We start from the raw sequence: 18,142 nt of genomic DNA, 5'->3' as shown, positions 1-18,142 counted from the left end.
AGGACATATCAGGGATATTGATGATAATATTTAACTCAACTGCGTCAAAAACATCTGGTTCCAGCAAAACAGTGCTCCACCACATAAAGCTAGACGAATCAAATTTTATTATTTGCCACAACTATTCGTTTAATAATGGAGACACACTTTCTTCGTTAGGCTACTATTTATGGGAATCTATGAACAATTTTATTTGTAAAATTGTACCCGATGATATTCACGACTTACGAAGAAATATAATTATCACGTTTATGATCTATTACTATTGGAATTAATACTTTTTAATTTTAAAAACTTTACATTTAATCGAAATCAAAATGTTGTCCGAAATTGTGTTCGTTAGAAAACAGTTTTGAGCAGGTTTTTCCCTTTCTTCCTCATAAAAGAATTTTTCCAAGAACAATTTTAAAAATAAATAATTTTTGAATTTCATTAAAATGTGTTTTTTAAACAAAAGAATGCATGTTCTTTCCAAAGCACTTTTCGCAAAAAAAACGGTTTTTCCATTTTTTGACGGAATCTGTATGTCGAAACATATCATATGATCCATCATTGTAATCAGAAAAACGAGCTTTATTCCAAAATGCTAAAATCCAATATGACTGCATAAGAAATAAAAAAGTTTTTCGATAACATATTTGGATTCTTCATTAAAAAAGTGCTTTAATAGTGTTTTAGTTTAAAACGTCCACTTTTTATCGAAATAAAAGGGAAAATCGAAAATTGAAAATTTCGCTTTTTTTTTTAAAATCTGCAGACATCCGAATTTTCGTAATGGCATATTATTATGACTTACCTAGATTCAATACTGTAGACTTAGAGGTAAGAAACTGTTAAAAACAATTGCTAGATAGTACTTACTAATTGCAATGTAAGTAACGGGCGATCAAAAATGAGTTGCTGTCGAGTCGCCTATGGAAGTTCAAGTTAAATACCATTTCCCATGTAAACCAAAATTCCAAAGGTGACTCGATAGCAACTCATTTTTGATCGCATAGTATACGCCTAGTGCGTGTTTAATAAAACAAATTGTGCATCAAAATACGCAAATTTGCCCCAATTTAAACTACATTGCATTTCTTCAAATAACCTAAATCCCCAAATCCCCAAATTTCTTTAGAGCAAACATGTATTAAGGTTTCTTGTAGAAAAAAAATTGTTACGTCAATCAAACGTATTAGTTTTCAATGTTTTTCATAATAAAGACGGGAAATTGCAAAAATAAAACCCCCATCTGTTTCAATAATCTGCGATGCCATGGAATTTTATAATACAAAAACTACGCCAATATCCGTCATGCCATGGAATGTCCGCTATAAAACAAATCAAATTCTATCAAAAAGTATATTTAGAACAGCGAATTCAACATAAAGAAAGACCAAATTACTAAAAACGGTTTCCTAATATAACAATATTTACAATAAATGTTCGAATAAAAACATTTTTGCTCTAAAATAATTTGGGGAGCCAATAATCGCACGTTATGAATTTTACATTGAAATCCCTATGATGCGTTACGCAAGTCACCACCCTGTATAATAGATGTATCAAGCCTACAAATAATACATCTAAGTGGGCCTAGTATTCACCAGTACCATTCCGATAATCATAACTTCTATAGATCACAGTATGCATAACTCCGTACTTGTAAAGTTTCCCGGTCCCGGGAAGGAGTTATAATTTTTAAAACGAGATGCTTGATACTTTGGCATTGAAGAGAAAAATTGAAAATTTGGGAACCAATAAAAGGTCATAAAAACTGCATTTCAAACTTTCATAAACGGGAGAGTTTGTTAGGGGGGTCACCTTATTTTAAAAGCAATGAAAAAAAGAAACAGATTCCCAACACCAAAACTCGATATCTTAGATATTTTAAGATGTATCAATCAAATAAGAAAGTCACGATTTTTTAAATAACTTAAATTGTCAAACTCTTGGAGTAAACAACTTTGGAAATAAGTTATTGTTAGAAATCCCCAAAAGAGAAATCGAGTGGTGTAAGATCCAGAACGTGTTTCTTTTTTAATTACTTATACCTTTAAAATAAGGTAAAACTTGACAGGAGTTGCAATTTAAACATTTTGGGGTTACCACCCCCTAAAATCTCTCCAGTGTATAAAAATCTAAATTTAAAATGTAAATTTTATGGCCCTTTATTGATTTCGAAATTTTTTAATTTTTGTCTTCACTCCGTTTCAAACTTTTTAGAAACCCTGTATAACTACGTACTGTGTCTGAATCGTGAGTACAGGAATTTTTCTCCATTTGTTTTAAAAGTTCCCTGAGTTATAAGGAATTAAGCAACTTTTACTATACAGCCAAACTTCCCCGGATGAAATTTTGATGCGCTGCTGTTTAATTAGGCATCACTTTCTGAAAAATTCATATCGCTGTTGCTATCGTGGAGTGAAAATTGTGATTCTGATTCAGAGGGCGATTGATAATCATTTTTCTTTGGTTTGTTTTTGTCCAAACAGGATTCGTGTCGTTGTTTTTTTGCCCTAGCCTTCCTTTTTTTTCCCGTCTCCCGTTTTTCCGTTGCACTTATAGAACATGCTATAGAAATCAAATGGTCAAATTAAGTAAGAGGCTTAGAACGTCCGGAAATCTATGTACAACATTTGTAATGTGATTGTACCTATTGCTTGCAAGCAAAATGCATTATTCTCAACGTCCGCTTTTCTTGCCGAATATAGTGTAACGTGATTTATAAATTCGGGTTCGATTTATATCAATATTTATTAAACAAAACTAAAACACTATAAAAACTGTACAATTTATATCGACTATTTATATCACACATTTCGTAATTTATATTTCCGCACTCGATGTTTCATCCGTACTCGATCTCGTTCGGTAGTAAACTTCCTGCGATGTTCGGTCCGCAACCATTTATACACGCAAGCAATGTAAGTCCAGAACACTCGCGTAATTACCAGATACGTCGCAAACATTCCCACTATCGCGCGCCTAGAAAATTCCAGAGCGCCAATGGCGACGTCACGTCTGGAGCGTTTCCGTTACAATAGTATTGGTTGACGCAAATGCGCGTACCTAATCTATCCAAAATCCTTAGTTAAGTGGCCATTACGAAGATAATTAATCAATGTTCAGTTAATTGGAAAAATTGCGAAACCCTTCACTTATTTTCCTAAAAGTGAAACTTTTTGCCGTGTAACTTGTAGCGGGAATACGCCGAAGGAATGACAGGTAAAAAACAGAATTTAATTAAAACTCTCGATTTTTTATTGATTAAATATTCTTTGTGCCAAAACTTTACATGATTTTTTAAGACTGCTGCGCTAGGCTTTGAATATGAAATTTAAAGGCAGGCTACGAGATAAATACTGGGCGCACGAAGAATTTCGTGTATATATGCGTGACTACATCTAGTTATTGTAATAACGCAAAATAACAATAATTAACTATATAGGTTTCATGTGAGTTTTCCACAAAGAACGAATTATAAGCCAAAAATTAATTTGGAGGAAGGAGTATGAAATGTATAGTACAGCGTATAGGGCCTTCATTGCAAAACGAGTCACCGATTTGTAATGGGGGCATCCCGGTTTCATTTTTTATTTCTGATCTACAAAGTACATTAAAAATAAAAAGACACGTGTGTCGTCAATTTTTATTTGCGTGTAAAATAAACCCAAAATAAATTATTGAAAAGCTGTGTTTTTAGTCCGAATTTGAAACGCTTCAGTCTAAATACGTCACAAACTTACAACCAATCACGTAGATGTGAGCCGGCAACGTTGCGCGAGAGTCTGACGTTTGTCGGATTTGACGTTTAACTGCATCTAAAGCTGGATTCACGTGCATAGGAAATCCAACGATACTGTAATCCGAAAGGCGTATGATTGGTCAACAATTTCAAATGAATTGAATTTGAGAGCGAGAGCGAGAGAAACATCCGAGAGAAAGAGGTTGCGCTAATTAAATAAAATGTTATTAACAAAGCAATTGTTTGAACGAAAAACGAACAAGAACAATATGGTAATAGGCTTACTCAATTTTTTTGTAATTAAATTGTATCGCAACCCAAAAATATTGTCACAGAATAAAAAAAGAGGCGTTTCAATTAGTCGGTTACGGAGACGAGTTGAATATTAAAAAGTACGTCGAGATTTTAATTAAGTATACGTCAGATAATGAGATTGTGCGCCGTTCCCGATTCGACTAGATGAAAACTTATCAGGGAAAGCCAGCGTATGTGAATGTGTCATCCGAGGGTTTAAACGGGAAAGTTCCTTTATTTTCACGTGTTAATATAACGCGATATTTGATTGATGGCCGTTCGGAGGTTTGTTCGGATTTGATACTGGCTCGATTCCCAGAGATCCGAAGGGAATATATTGGGCTCTCTAAGGAGTCCGGGTTCAATAAAAATTCGCCCTTCCAATTTCGAGCGTACGCGTTTATCAACACCCCCTCCCGCTCGCGCATTTATTCAATAGAATTTTTAATTTGTTGCCCAGTTAACAATGTCGCACGCGGCCTCGTGGGGGATTTTATCCCTCGGCCTAATGAAAAAGTGAGTTCGCATAGTACACCTTATACTATTTTCGCATTTTCACGCAATAAAACTTCAGTAAGTACTCTTCAATGCGCCCCATTCCGATTAAATGTCCATTATCTTCTCAGAGCGAAATGTAAAACTTTTAAAAGTTGGTTATCCACCAGACGACATCTCCAAACCGCATCGCGATTTCTAAATTATTCCTAGAGTTCACCTCAGATTTTCTTTCCGCTGTTATTGGCACTTGCTTTAAAAAAAAATTGGAAGGCATATAGCTCTTGAATCTCTACCACTTGTAGGCGAAAGATTTATCGAATGTTTGCATGGTTTGTGCCGTATAAGTTATAAATTGTGTTCCCTACAAGACAAAGTGTTGCAGAAGTACACCAAACACTCCTTCGTAGAAAATGTCATCGCTCATATAAACTTCGTTCCAATTCCAATATTCATTCCAAACCTACCGAAATTTGTACACATATTTCGTCCATTTGGTAATTTGATTAATTAAATGTAATTTGGTTAATTCGAAGTAATTTGGTAATTTCACTCTCCATAATTCAGAATAGTATATTAAAGCATAAGTTGCAGAAGGCGCTATATTCTAGCACGAGTTCAAGTTTCGAACCTGAGCCGCGTAGCGGCGAAGGTTCGAATGAACGAGTGTCTTCTGCAACATATGCTTTATACTATTTTCTCTGTTGAGCATTTTAATTGTATTTAAAAAATTAACAATTCTGACATTTTCTGTAATAAATATTTCAATAAAGAAATTAAGTTGGCAACACCAACAATTTTTCAATAAAGAAATTAAGTTGGCTACGCTACATTTTGAAAAAATTCAATTTAACAGGCGCGTCAAATACGAATTTGTGCAGTATATTTTAGTTTTTTTCAATAAAAAGTGAATAATGTGCGAAGAAATTCTTCCTTCCACTCCTCCAGAGCTTCGACAGTTAGCAGAAGAGACTGTTCATAATTTGCTACCAGGAAATAATTCCACAATTATTCTAAAAGTTTATAATAATTGTACATTTAGTGACAAAGATTAGCTTTGTAATTTTGTTAGGTTATAAAACCTCATTTGTATCTATTAAATGTGGATTTCTCTAAGTACCTACACTGAATTTTCAATACCTAATTATTTCAATTACCCGTATCGTTAATAACTGTAACATAATGTTATAACAATAAGTGAAATTAGTCCACATTTTACTAAACCGTTGAGATAAGTATTAACGTCTAAATCATCCAGGCAGAACTTTAAATTGAACATTCGCGTGGATGATTTAGACGAGCATGCCAACCACTGAATACCAAATGTTTTTAAAAATCTATCAGTTGTGGAAAATAGTTACCAAAAATAGTGTTGGAATGAAACTCATTCCAGCACTATTTTTGATATCGGAATACTGTCATTATAAACGCAAAACAGAGAAATTCCAGTATTAGCAAGAAGCAAATATTAAGGGTTGCTAGATTAATCAATTTCTTTCCTACAAACGTCTCCACTTCTTCCACAATTGGAGTGAGAGATTTTTGGGTTTATTGTGCCGGTAAATTTGAATTTGCGTGGAAGATTTGAATTTTAGAATTTTCGCAAGTCCATCATTTTGAAGCGTTATGTTTGAGTTTGTGCGGGGAATTTGAATTTTTGCATTTCCGTAAGACATAGAGATTCGTTAAATGAGGAAAGAGTTGTAGTTTTAAGAGCGTATTCAAGATACGCTTTTGTTTTTTTTTAAAAATCCACAGTTAACTAGATATGAGCGAAAAACAGATTTAATGATTTTTCATTTAACTGTTGTAGAATTGTTAGTATTAGAAATACAGAAATATGCAAAGAACAAAAATTGTAAATTTTTTTCCGCTTAATAAGATACATTTATTAATATTTATTCTTCTTTTATAATTTTCGAGCTATAACGCAAACTTTCATTTTTTTTAATGGTAATCATAGTTGGCTGTGACAATTTTAAAAAGTGCATTTTTTTCTGTTTACAATGATACAATGCGATCAAAAATGAGTTGCTGTCGAGTCCCCTTTGGAATTTTTGTTTACATGGGAAATCGTACAGAACTTGAACTTCCAAAGGCTACTCGACAGCAACTCATTTTTGATCGCCCGTTATAAGGGTCATTGTAGTTACTTTGACAAATAAACATGATACAGAACTGTTCGTATTATTAATAGTATTAAAAACAGATTTTGCAATGGGAAACATTTTTGTTCTCTTAATTACTGATTACTGTCTATTATATTATAATATTTAACTTGCAGTTAGTTGTGTGGCGGGGCACCGTTATGTTGAAACCAGCGTAAATTACGTCGTGTTTCCAAATCTAACCCATCCTACATATCTTGAAATTCATTTGGTAGAAAATGAAGATAACATTGGCCTGTCCAATTTTCGTCGTAAATGAAAGGTCTAGGCATACGCGATCCAATAATCACGTCAAACATTAAATTGAAGTTTCCTTTGAGGCTTTCAAGTTCAACAATGAACAGCAGTATTTTGTTTATTTATTATTTTCCATGGCATCTTGCGATCTACTTTTAATAGTGTATTGAATGTGATTATTAATTTAACTTTTATGGTGAATTTTTGAAGATGGCCTTTAAATATGCTAAATGTGCCACAGTTATAGCAAAGAGTAAGTACTCTGTGGTTATAGACTATTACCACAGAGGAATTGTATTTCCTCTATGCTATTACCTATCTCGGGCTATCTCACTAGATATTGTTTTCCATGGCCAACTCTGTTTACTTACCTCTCAATAATATACGAAAATTACTGCAGGACGTTTATTTATTAAAGTACATTTAGCAAGCCTTATATCGTTATAAAGAGAAACATTTGTCCTTTTTAAAAATATCAAAGCCAACTATGACTATCATTAAAAAAAAAATTAAAGTTTGCATTATAACTCAAAAATTGTAAGATCTAAAAATAAATTAGTATGTTCATAATTGTAAGCAATAAAATGTCTAAAACTTTTATTCGTGTCATTTTGTTGTATTTCTAATAATAACGATTGTACAACATTTAAAAGAAAAATCACTAAATCTGTTTTTCGCTCAAGTAGTGAACTGTGGATTTTTTCAAAAAACAAAAGCATATCTTAAATAAGCTCTTAAACCGACAACTCTTTCCTCATTTAACCGAATTCGTATGTCTTATGGTTTCCGAGATTCCAATGCTTAAAATGAAAAAAAAAACTCACCCGTATAAAGTACAAAAAAAAACAACATTCTGTGTGCTAAGTAGCTAATTGGGCGAAGTTCGAATGCAGTCTCAGCAGAAACTGCATTCGCTCTTCCACTTAACCCATTTCCCAAATACACATATAAAGTTTTGAACGAAAGACTATATGGCTTCTAAATGTAACATAAACTGGTGTATCTTGAAAACGAATTGTCGGAAAAGGGTACTAATAAAGGACAAGTGGAACGTCAGAACGAGACATATCTATTGGTGATCGTAAAACTTTCAGTGCAAATATCCGCAGAACGGAACGCCGGAGGAGGGTATACTCTCAAAGGGCGGAAAGATCGTCTAAACGGGACACATCTTCTGGGTGATGTGAAACCTTAATTTCAAGAAGGTGCATCCATCAATATAACATGCTAACTATTTACTGAGCTATTTCGGTTTAAAAAATGCGCTTTGTGCACAATTTATAACGGGCGATCAAAAATGAGTTACTATCGAGTGACCTTTGGAAGTTCATGTAAACAAAAAAACATTCCAAAGGTGACTCGACAACCCATTTTTGATCGCATATACTTGTTAAGATATCACAATCGTTCGACAGGGGAGGAATTAACCTCCACTTTGGGGTGGTTTGTTCTGGAATCGGTACAAGTGGCCCAAACTTTTACACTATGCGTTCTTATCCTTTTTCTGCTAAAAAAACCTAATTTGTTATATCAATTTTCAAAAATGTTACACTAAATTGTGGTTATGAGATTAGCATCTCTGCTAATTAAAAATAATATCTAGGCCTAATAAATGACCTGATGCACAGTTTTTCCTAATCTCAGGTAGGTACCTACAATTAATCTTTGTTTGAAACGTGGAGGTTATTTGTTTCTTTCTGAAAACTGTTGCTCGCATTCTACATCAAACCTATTAAAATTCTTGCGAGGGTGTTGGTGTAATACTTAATTAAAATTCGGGCATTATTTTTAATGGGTGTAAACAACCCTTGACTTGTAATTATATGTCTGTTTGATAGGCTTTGAGTTGGGTATCCATAAATCTGTCATAAAATTGGCTGTGGGTATTAGGTAAAAAGATCGATACACAAGTGCACAGCGAAAAGCACTAAATTCGGCGCTTTATATAAATTTCAAAATCGCACAGTTCTATTAAGATATCTCAATTTATTGAAGAAGCGTCAAGGATGTGTTACATCCATCGTGTTTATTTAGTATCCGATCGGAGAACGGCAGCGGCACCAATAAAAGTGTATGGAAGCGGAAGCCTATTTTTTCACACGAAATTAATCGTAGTTGATTGGATTCGTTCGGAAAAACGGATCAATTCGCAACTGGCGAATGTATATTGCATTTTTTTGTCTATGAAAAACAATTTCGAGTTAATTTAAACGTGAAAACGGCGAGTTCGCGTAATGAACTTTCCTACCGAAATAAGCTAATTACGAAGTAAGCTTCTTCCAAACAAAATTGCGCTTTCACCCCGTTTGTATATTACAACATAAACTTATCGTACGTACCCTCCAGGTTCGTGCGTCCCCTCCGCCATCATCGTCTCTATAACAACAATTAGAAATAGCTTAGCTGATGGCCGTATACAATCTCAGAATTTCGGCGAGCCTTCGGGCGAAATTGACTAGATTAAAAATCCATACCGTACACCCTCATTTGTATCCTTCAATAATATTGCCCGAGAAAGGTCGGCGTTTATATAAGCATGTTATTACTTCGCTACTACGAAAACAATGCGGTTTAGAAAAGACGATCTTTCCCAAATTTGTCGAATTAATCCCAACCTACTTTTCAAATTACCACGTAGATTGCGCGATTAATTGGTTACGAAGTAATTAATTTCATACTTGTCATCCCCGACCACAATTTATCCAACTTCCCGCTGGCTCAAAATCAAATGCAACGACAATTGCGGATTGTACAACCAGTTAATCGATTTTTGCGCATTTTTTCATTGTGTTGAAAAATGTAGGTTGAGTGTTCTTCACTAATATTTCATGATGTAAAATTTTAGAGAGTAAATCGCCCTGGCTTGACGTTTTCATTCCCGAAAATTAGAGATTAAAGCGACGTAACTTAATAAAGATGCATCAACTTGCTAATTAACAGAAGTAAAAAGATGGCGGGGTTTAAATGGAATAATGCAAACTTTATTATGATAATTAATGCGGTAAGGTGCTAAATGGACGCTAGGGCCTTTCACCATACTTTTGTTTCCGATGCATTTCAGTTATTTAATAACTTGAGTGAAACATAGGATACATATCTAGAAGGCATGTGTTTAATTTTCTTCTTTAATGATAAACTGCATTTGTATATTTGTATTAATTTAAAGTTAGAGAGGGTATCTTAGTTTGGTCCCTATACAACGGACAGAGGTGTGTTGTAGGTACTTTCGAGCTTTATCCTGGGAGAAGTATTCCTGAATGCATTTTCCTTCTCCGAAGGAACCTGTACAATGGCATAGTATCGTAGCGAATATTCCAGAAATCTCGATAGACATCGAGGCGCTATGAAAAATTAGTCATCGAGAAAGCGAAGACGGATGTCGCGTAATCCTTTCGGGGAAAATGATTTAGAAAATTCCTAAGCGTCGTAAGAACATGTTAGAACAACTGTCATTTACTATACCTAAGATCCATCGAATCATAACTCCTTTACCATAAAAGATACCGAAAAAGTCTTAGAGTAAAATTGTACACAATTACCGCCGGCATGTTTCTAAAATATTTTTGATCACCTGGGGCGTGCTGTACCTATTCCAGTGGCGTATTAAACTTGCATTTTTTAAACCCATATTTTATTACTGATTTGGAGAGTACTTGAAAAGTAGTAATTTTTTTATGTAACATGTTATACCCCTAATAACTTTAACGATTTCGCTGTTATAACCTTTTTTCGTCAAAATTTGACAGTTTTTTGAATTTTTTTTACAGAAATTAAATCGCACAGGCGGCTAATTGTTGAACTGAGGCACAGGTTAAAACCTCTTCCATAATCACATAATTTTTTTATGTACTTTATGGAAAAAATAAAATTTTTGATTTTTGATTGATTGACAAATTTCAAATGGCACCCCCCTAAACAAATTATACCTCTGGGTAACCAAAACTACAAATTTCCTACTGATATAAACAAAACCACACATTCCATAAGAAAACTCCTGAGAAAAAACAAGTGGAAACACCCATATTTAAAAAACGTTCTTTTCCGAACCCAAGTGTGCCATGATAAAACAAAAGACGTTCGGCAGTGTATGACTGTTTTTAATCGGCGTTTCAAAAATGTTCCAAACAAAAGCAGAACTGGTTGATATGGTGTTTACGCTTGGAGGCTGCTTGACGTCACAAGAGTATCCTGGAAGATATTCTGGCAGAACACATCCAGATCCACACGCGTTTCAAAAGGTGTTGGATAAATTTACTACTACTGGGAGTACTAATTTCACGCACACCAATATGGCGATTGTCAACAGCTGCCCCGAGAACTTGCAATTCGTGATCTTCCGCCAAAATCGGCGTCTGTTTAATTCTCCTCGGCCGTTTTACGCTCCCTGTAGGTATAAATCTATCCAACACCTTTTGAAACACGCGTGGATTTGAATGTGCGCTGGCAGGATATCGCCCAGCGTACACTGGTGACGCCAGCAAACAATTGCGCTAACGGTATCTAAGAATAAACACTTTATCAACCATTCCTGCTTGAGTTAGGAACATTTTTGCTTTAATGTTAATTGTGAGAATTGAACATCTTTTGTTTTATCATGGCACACTTGGGTTCGGAAAAGAACGGTTTTTTTTTACATATTGGCGTTTCGACTTGGTTTTTCTCTGAAATTTTCTTATGGAATCTGTGGTTTTGTTTATATCAGTGGAAAATTTGTAGTTTTGGCTACCCAGAGGTATAACTTGTTTAGGGGGGGTGCCATTTGAAATTTTAAAAAAATATGACATTTAGAGGACAATCAAAAATTTTATTTTTTCGATAAAGTATCCAAAACAAATTATGTGATTCTGGAAGAGATCAGTCCAAAAATTAGCCGCCTGCTCGATTTAATTTCTCTCAAACAAAATTTCGAAAAACTGTCAAATTTTGACGAAAAAAGGTTATAACAGGGAAATCATTAAAGTTAGGGGTATAACATGTTACATAAAAAAATTATTACTTTTCAAGTACTCTCCAACTCAGTAATAAAATACGGGGTGTTCCATTTAAAAAAATGCGAGTATGATACGCCACTGAAACACAGTACGCCCCTGGCGATCAAAAATATTTTAGAAACATGCAGGCGGTAATTGTGTACAATTTTTTTTCTATTTCGGTATTAAAGTGAACTCATTATCACACCGTTGTCAATGGTTTGCGGTTTGATCATGAGCTTCAGTAATGCACTGTCTTTAAGTGCGTAGGCCAACCAAACGTTTTCTTTGATAAAAATACATTATTTCCATTAGACTATGATACAGTAACAAAATGAAGAACTAAGTAAATTACTTTTGAAAGGGATAATGTCAAAAAAAAGTTTAATTACCTCTACGGGATCGGAATATGTTACCAAACCAACCTATTACTTCCGAGGGTTAATAAATCTAATGGGGCGAATCTTTCTAAGGGTGAATTTGTTGGGAACGAATTTTTCGGGGCGAATCTTCCAGAGGCGAATTTGTTGGGGCGAATTTACCTAGGCGAGTCTTCCGAGGCGAATTTACCGTACACCGTTCGTTTATTGTTTTCCATGGCATGATACGATCTACTTTGAATAGTGTATTGATTTATTAAATATGATGCGTTGATAGTTAATTTTCGAAGATGACCTTTAAATATGTCAAATTTGCGACAGTTACACTACCTATCTCATTAAAAATTGTTTTCCATGGCAAACTCTGTTTATTTATCTTTCAATAATACGAAAATTCCTGCAGCGCGTATTATGTCGTTATAAAAAGAAAAATGTGTCATTTTTAAAAATGTCAAAGCCAACTGTGACTATACCACTTAAAAAATGAAAGTTTGTATTATAACTTAAAAACTGTAAAATTGAGAAGGAAATTAGTAACGGGCGATCAAAAATGAGTTGCTGTCGAGTCGCCTTTGGAAGTTCAAGTTAAATTTTATTATACCATTAGTTAAATTAAAATACGATTTTCCATGTAAACAAAAATTTCAAAGGCGACTCGACAGCAACTCATTTTTGATCGCATAGTATGTTCCTCATATTAACCATTAAAATGTTTTATTCGTGTCATTTTGTTGTATTTCTAATAATTAATAAGACCAATTAAAAGAAAAATCACTAAATCTGTTATCTTATATCTAGTAAATTGTGGATTTTTTTTCAAAAAACAATAAGCTTTTAAAACCACAACTCTTTCCTAACCTCCATGTCTTATGGCTTCCGAGATCCCAATGCTTTTTGAAATGAAAAAAAACTCAGACTGCACGGGGTGTTTTTTTTGGGAGCTTTAGTTAAACGTTTCTGGAAAAGTGAAATAGGTAGGTTTTTGAACATGTGTACTTCGGAGTTACCTACTCTGAAGGCCGAATCGATGTAAAATATTTTCAAAATGGTCACACTTCCGGAGATACCGGAAGTAGCTAGTAACTTCGTTATTTTAAATGGCAACCGCTATTTTTTATTGCATTTTTAGATTCTACGTGTAATTTCAGTTCTTTAAGTTATTTTAACTTTAAGAAAAAATGGCGGATGCAGATGGTACTTGAAAACAGTTGTAGTCATGGCAACCCATTTTTATCGATGCATAGAGAATGAATAGAGTTTTCTTTTAGTGTACTTTAAAAAAAAGTTAAGCACGACCGCACCTGTGCAGATCCAAATTTAAGAAACTTCAAAGACTGAAAACTTTTTTAAAGGAAGTGACCATTTTCTTACTAGTGGATGATATAAAGAATCGAAATTGGCATATTTTGATATTACATGTTTCTAGTTTCTGATTTATTCCCATTTCATTGAATTGACACCATTTTTTTCGGATTCTCTTTTTAGTAGTCGGCCATGATTTTATAACAATCGAATTGTAAACAAATCAAAGAAAGGATTCTTTAATATCATCTTGAAAGTAAGAAATGTACTACAAACCATTGAAACACAAGTGATACAAATACCTACTCTGGATGCGAGCCTAATATTTATATTGCAGACGGGCCTTGCTACCCCGCTGATGTATACCCATTGATCGCCTTTTACGATTTCCAGGGTGGGAGTGGGCCAATTCTACCCCCGAACCCACAGGGGGAATAATATGCTATTACTTTGTGTCTTAGCTTTTTAAATTAATTCACCATCCAAATTTGGTTAGGGTATTTTTTAGAAGAAACCGTCTATTGCACTCCCTAGGAAATCTTTGTCAAAGACAGTATAAAATGAGCGCAAAAGAGTAAAAAAGGATGCCTAATTTTACAAAATCGGTGATGTTGCAATAAAACAATCGTATATTTATCTACAACCACTCGATTTGTGGCGTCTAAAATCGCCACACAATGGAACTAGATAGGAGCCAACAAATGTATCTTATCTTTTAAACCTGCGACTTTACAAAATGTAATTGATTTGATTACGATTGCAATTCAATTTGCGCGTTCTCGGTAATTGACGTGAAATCTCATCTCTTAATCAGTAAATACGTTTAAATTAATCTCTTCGGAGAAAATTTCTGGATGTAGAGAAGAGTAAAGAGATGTTTAAACGCTTTTAAAATTCGTTACGTCACTTATGTCGGAGAAGTGCCTAAATTTAGCGGTTTGAACAGCTTTGTACAACATAGCACGAGGCTTACACCAAGAGATGACCATTTGCCTAAATGGTGAAAGAGTAACAGCAAAATTTGCACGTATATGTACAGTGTGTCCCAGATCGGGTGGGATTGCATGGGTAACTTTCTTATTATTAAAGATAGAAAATTGGTTAAATGGGCAATGTTTTGCAGTTTTAGATACTTGTTTTAAATTTCCTTTTGGAAATTCAAAATGTCGAATAGGTTCGACGGAAATTCAAAAAAACTAAAATTGGTCATTTATCATCGAAAGTACAAGAGATATAAAAAAAAGTTTTATATAAAAGTTACTGTCTTTGATACACCTAATTTAGAATTGATGTCAAAAAAAAATTCAAGATGGCTACCTTTGAGGAACATTTACCAATTTCCTAAAGTTAAATAGGCGCTATATTGGATTTTTATATTTATTTGATAGATTTTTTAATTCTCTTTTCAACCAACTATCATAGCATAAGATTGAAAATAAGATACCAGTTATATCAACGGTTTTTATATTTTAATCAAGTAGGCTATGATGAATTAAAAAAAAACAAAACAAAATCTATTCGAGACAACACAACAGTCAACAATAATAGTACATTATATATCAAGGTAGAGAAGTACAGTATTATTGCCTGAGCACCAAGATTACATCTCGAGGCGCTTGCGCCGAGGGGTGTAAGGTGCGAAGGCAATAATAGACTTCTCTACCGTGGTATATATACTATTTTTTTCACTACTAGCACTTGAAATCCTCTAAATTAACATATTATATTGATAAGAGAGTTAACGGTTGGACAGAATTGTTTGTTTCTTAATTTAACATGTCAATCAAGTACGTGGAAGTACAAGTCAAACAGGCCGTATTTTGTTCTGTCATTGAGATTTTTCAAAGAGTAATTTCGTTCGAATTTTTTCAAAATGTGATAATTTTAGGTATGTAATTTCTCTGGAAATTGCGAATGGTGGCAATTATTCGTTTTAGAGAACTTGTCTAAACGTTCATTGAGCGAAATTTCGGGTTGTGTTTTCTAAAAGTGACAGCGTGACAGTTCTCATTATTGACTACTAGTTAATAATAAAAAATTATTAACCACTTTGAACAAATGCCGAGAAAGCCTACTTTACAAGTGGAAAAAAGGTTAATAATCATGTCATCAGACGCTAGTAGTGAAAAAATAAATTTATCACAGAGTAATTTGCTATACTATAGTTGTCATATATTAAAATTAAGATCACATATTTTGTAAAAGCACTCAGCTATCAAATACCTTTTGAGGGCGGCTTTAAATTGAGCACTGTTTCTCAAATCCTTAATGAAGGCTGGTAGGGCATTGAAGATTTTGATGCTAGTGTACAGTGGTCCTCTTTCGAATTAATTTTACTTTCATTGTTTTGTTGCCTCGAATAGATTTTGTTTTGTTTTTTTTTAATTTATCATAGCCTACTTGATAAAAATACAAAAACCGTTGATATAACTTGTATCTTATTTTCAATCTTACACTATGATAGCTCGTTGAAAAGACAATTAAAAATTCTATTAAGTAATCTAAAAATCCAATATGGCGCCTATTTAACTTTAAGAAGTTGGTATATGTTCCTCAAAAGCAGCCATCTTGAATTTTTTTTGACATCAATTCTAAATTAAGCGTATCAAAGACACGCACTTTTATATAAAACTTTTTTTTATATCTCTTATATTCTATCTATCAATTCTCTATCTTTAATAATAAGAAAGTTACCCATGCAATTCCACCCGATCTGGGACACACTGTATACTGACTATACTCAAAATGTTGAAATATTCTCTAATTTCGGTCACATGATGCGTTATATGAATATTAACAAAGTAAAGTCATCACTTTGCACCAACAGATGCATTATCTCTATTGTTATTATCGATCTTTTGTATGGAGCAAAGATAGCGTTCTCATTTTTAGAAGTTTTTACGAAATGCTCCAATGAATCAAATTAGGAGACAAAATACGCTGCCCTGGAGATCGATTGCGGCACTTCTATTTGGAAGAAACTTTGATTCACATTTTCTTCTTCTTTGTAGTGGTGTCTACTGCGTACTTGCAAAAATTCGGTAGAAGTTGTTTACTCCGATTGAGAATTATCTAATCAAATACTGATCAGTTCTCCACTTGAAACTGGTATAAAAGCCCAACCCGAGCTGTAATCGTCACTTTTCAGCAGCAACATGTTCAAAGTAGTACTGGTTGCCGTGTTCGCCGTTCTTGCCGTTGGTAAGTATGCGGGCATTTCATAAAACGGTTTAAAAATGACGCAACAAACAGAGGCAAGTCCGAGATTCCGTCTCCAAGTTCCCCAGCTCGATGGAAGAATCGTGGGTGGTGTTGATACGACCATCGAAGAGTATCCTCATCAAATTTCGCTCATGTATTACACCCGCCACATCTGCGGTGGATCGATTATTGCTCGCAACTTGATTTTGACTGCTGCTCACTGCACTAACGGGTAAAATCAAATCGCAAAAGTAGGCACTAAACCGCTTAAAATTGCAGCAAATCTGCCCAAGTCCTAAACATTCGTTACGGAAGCAGCGTAAAGAATGTAGGGGGCACAGTTGTCGCCGTTGTTCAGATCAAAGACCATCCCAGTTACAATCCCGTCAACACCGACTACGATGTTTCCGTTTTGAAAATAGCGGAAGACGTGGTGGTTTCGTCGAGGGCCCAAATCATCAGCATGGTCGCTTCCAATGCCCAAGAAGGAGGTCGTAACGCTTTCGTATCCGGCTGGGGCGCCCTTTCATCCGGCGGATCTTCGCCCAGCCAACTCCAAGTCGTTGATGTCGCAGAAGAAAACAGAGCCGCGTGCAACAGGGCTTACGGTGGAAAAATCACCGACAGAATGATCTGCTTCAAAAATCCCGGCAAGGATTCCTGCCAGGTAATTCACGTACTTGATTTTACACGCACTAACATTATTTCTAGGGAGATTCTGGTGGTCCTCTCGTCTCTGGTGGCGCTCAAGTTGGCGTCGTCTCCTGGGGTTACGGATGTGCCGATGCCAGGTACCCTGGAGTCTACTCGCACTTAACTCATGCTGGTATTAGGGCTCACATTGAACTTGCGATGAAAAATAATTAAGAAAATGAACTAAATTTAAAAAAATTATATTCCGGTATTTAAATTTTTAACTGTTAAAACGCTTCCATTAATTCCTAACTCCCCCTCAACCCCATCGCCTAGAGTTGTGAACAAAAAAATCGATCGTAAACAGCAATGGGTTGGCCGAATAGAATTTGTCATAGATCTGTAGAGCAATTTCTCATAGAATGTGGCCTGTAGATTCCATAATTTCAAACAGTTCCAAGATTGGGCTACTAGTTCAAAAGTTACAGTTACAGTGCATGAAACACTTGAATTTGTAGCGTGTTTTCGTGCAATGTACAGATAATTGATCTGATCACATTGAAAAGCTGCACCTATTTTTTATTTTATAATTTATAAGACGCAGAGTAAATTAGAAATAGAGTACACAAGTTTTAGCCACTCGCGCGAGTACCACGGCCTGTTTATTGCAGTTCATTAGTAATGCATCGGTAATTTTTTCTGTCTCTGACACGACTAAGAATTAACACTTCA

General features: G+C 34.7%; 1 protein-coding gene across 1 annotated transcript; it reads left to right on the top strand.

The window, feature by feature from the left end:
• Nucleotides 1-16,643: 16,643 nt before the first annotated feature.
• LOC116173895 (trypsin alpha-4-like) lies at nt 16,644-17,681 on the top strand. Its single transcript, XM_031491635.1, has 4 exons — nt 16,644-16,777; nt 16,829-17,009; nt 17,057-17,444; nt 17,489-17,681. The coding sequence occupies exons 1-4, from the start codon at nt 16,732-16,734 to the stop codon at nt 17,642-17,644; spliced, it is 771 nt and encodes a 256-aa protein (XP_031347495.1). The 5' UTR covers nt 16,644-16,731; the 3' UTR covers nt 17,645-17,681.
• The last annotated feature ends 461 nt before the right edge of the window (nt 17,682-18,142 follow it).

The sequence above is a fragment of the Photinus pyralis genome, unplaced genomic scaffold, assembly GCF_008802855.1.
Source record: "Photinus pyralis isolate 1611_PpyrPB1 unplaced genomic scaffold, Ppyr1.3 Ppyr1.4_LG6, whole genome shotgun sequence".
Classification (NCBI taxonomy): Eukaryota; Metazoa; Arthropoda; class Insecta; order Coleoptera; family Lampyridae; genus Photinus; species Photinus pyralis.
Note: the sequence above shows the minus strand (reverse complement) of the source record. Positions and strands in the feature narration are given on the sequence as shown.

Bases quoted from the DNA above. Each gene is read 5' to 3' on its own strand.
- LOC116173895 (XM_031491635.1), top strand. From the start codon at position 16,732: ATGTTCAAAGTAGTACTGGTTGCCGTGTTCGCCGTTCTTGCCGTTG. The intron at 16,778-16,828 runs GTAAGTATGCGG...CGCAACAAACAG, and splicing joins GTTCGCCGTTCTTGCCGTTG to AGGCAAGTCCGAGATTCCGT. The intron at 17,010-17,056 runs GTAAAATCAAAT...TTAAAATTGCAG, and splicing joins GCTGCTCACTGCACTAACGG to CAAATCTGCCCAAGTCCTAA.